The 2,239-nt window shown below is 32.9% G+C and overlaps 1 protein-coding gene across 1 annotated transcript; it reads left to right on the top strand.

Moving 5' to 3' along the window:
* The first annotated feature begins 1,287 nt into the window (after positions 1 to 1,287).
* On the top strand, positions 1,288 to 1,986 carry LOC109219312. The gene has a single exon (XM_019383749.1). The coding sequence runs from the start codon at positions 1,385 to 1,387 to the stop codon at positions 1,700 to 1,702; it is 318 nt and encodes a 105-aa protein (XP_019239294.1). The 5' UTR covers positions 1,288 to 1,384; the 3' UTR covers positions 1,703 to 1,986.
* Positions 1,987 to 2,239: the final 253 nt, after the last annotated feature.

Genomic DNA, 2,239 nt, shown 5'->3' with positions numbered 1-2,239 from the left:
CTATACGTTAGGACTTCCTGTCCATAATTTTAACCAGAAAGTCAAACTTAAGTTCTGCGTTGCTGCTGCGCTGCTGCTGCTGCTGCTCGTTAATGTTACCGTATAAGTTATAGCAGAAGGGTATTTTCGTTCAGTCAGCTATAAGTTTATTAAACCAGTGGCTAAAAACTAAAGACATTTAAAACACTGGCTTTAAAATAAAGATAGTGCTGTTAGTGGCTATTTGTGCACATCGCTATTTTTGAATTTCTCCCAATAACCTGACATATTTGTTAGTACATATATCGAAAAATAAAGAATCTATCCATATAAGTCAAAGTTTAAATATAATATCAGATAAAAAAGAAATTAGAGACTTAATTTGGAAGACTTGAACATTTATTGTCTAACAAATACAAATACTAGCTAGAAAAATCGTGTGCCATCCTCAAATTGCATGCTTGGATGAATGATGAATGAAGAAAATTAAATGGGAGAAGATCTTATCATGCTTTCATTACTCTTGCAATAAATCAAAATAAGGAAAATATATACTCAAAATTTACGTTTTTTTCAAAAAATACCAAAAAGGAAAAAAAATGCACAATTAAGAAGTCAAAAAATAACTAACGTGGGTGAGTTATCCCACGTCTCAAATAGAAAAAACAGATCCAAACTGCTCAAATTGCCAAGCATGCAAAAACTAACAAAAACAACCCCTTCCAAGTCACGTGACTCTCTCTCCAAAACTTGCTCAAATTTCTCACGTCGACACCCACAAATTCACGTGACCACTTAAAAATAAGGAGCAAAAATATAGTACAATAAATAAAAAAAAGGAAAAAAGAAGACTAATTTGATCAACATTTTCCTTGTGTAGCACCTAAGGCATAACCCAAAGGGCAATGAAACGGACGAAAATCATGTTAGGCTATAGTTCAAATTCTAATAGAAAAACATAAGGTGTTTAAATTTTGATAAATAATATTATCAGACACTTAATAAGAGCTAAAGCAGATATCAAATATAATTGTTGTGGAGATTCTAAGCTGATTTAAAATATGCCACTATTATTTAAAAAGAAAAGTCCATTATCAAAAATTCAATCACGTATGGCAAAAGGAAAAAAAAAAAGGAAAGAACGGGAAAAAAGGAAAATAAAAAAGTCAATTACATTTAAAATCTAGGCACATCCCCACGATGGCATTAAATTAATTAATACAGAGCATGGCCTAAAATATAAAGAGCATTCAGACTCCAACTAACCGTCTCTCTCCACCTATATATATCACGACCATTATATCACTACCTTCTTAATTCTTTCTCTCACCGCAAACTCCTATTTCTCTCTCAACATATATATACAGAAGATCAGTATATCTATCTATATATATATATATATTCTATGGACAATATGGCTGTAAAACAGATATCTTATGGGGCAGAAACAGGGTACACTGACTTAGAAAAGAGGCAGCTTTTTTTGAGAAGCTATCAATTTAGCAGGAAGCAGAGTGTTACTGAGAAGATGAAGAATTCATTCTTTAGAGTGAAAAGGGTGATATGGGTAAAGCTCAAATCAGCAAGAAAAATCAGAAAATTGGTTTGGTTGAGGCTCAAATATGGCATCTTTGGTTATAGAAGAAGAAGGGTTTTTCGCCGACTTCACAATTCCAGTAATAATTGTTATACTACTGCGTGTTCATCTTCTTGTTTCTGGTAGGGTGGACTTTTTTTAATATTTATTTTTAGTATTCTTTTGGTTTATTTGGGATTTATGTAGTAGTAAATTGGGTGTGTTTCGACTTTAATACTGAAGGAGAAAAAATAAATGGCAAGTTCTCTGCTGACTTTATTTTTCTCCAGTTACTTTCTACGTATGTAAACATATATTTCATTAGTCTAGTCAAAGTGATGGTATCTCAGCTCTATTTTTTTCTGTTTTTTTCCTGTTCTAGACAACTTTTTTGGATACTGATTCTAGTAATAAATTCAGAGTTTTATTCAGATTGGGGATTCAAGAAGTGAATAACTTGGTATTTGGTGTGTCAGAAAATAATGAGGAGTCAATGAGTAGATTTAATTCTTGTGTAAATCTATTGTTATCCACACTCCAAATAATCCTCCCCAACCCATAAAATCCCTAAAGTCATATCTCACATTCCGAGTACTCTATCCAGAATGCACCGCCATATGCTCCACCTCCTCAAGACCAACAATGACTTGCACCACCTCCACAAGCATATCAATAACCTACCCG

The sequence above is a fragment of the Nicotiana attenuata genome, unplaced genomic scaffold (assembly GCF_001879085.1).
Source record: "Nicotiana attenuata strain UT unplaced genomic scaffold, NIATTr2, whole genome shotgun sequence".
NCBI lineage: Eukaryota > Viridiplantae > Streptophyta > Magnoliopsida > Solanales > Solanaceae > Nicotiana > Nicotiana attenuata.
This window is presented reverse-complemented; position numbering and strand designations above follow the sequence as displayed.

Coding starts and splice junctions, on each gene's coding strand:
- LOC109219312 (XM_019383749.1), top strand. CDS start 1,385: ATGGACAATATGGCTGTAAAACAGATATCTTATGGGGCAGAAACAGGG.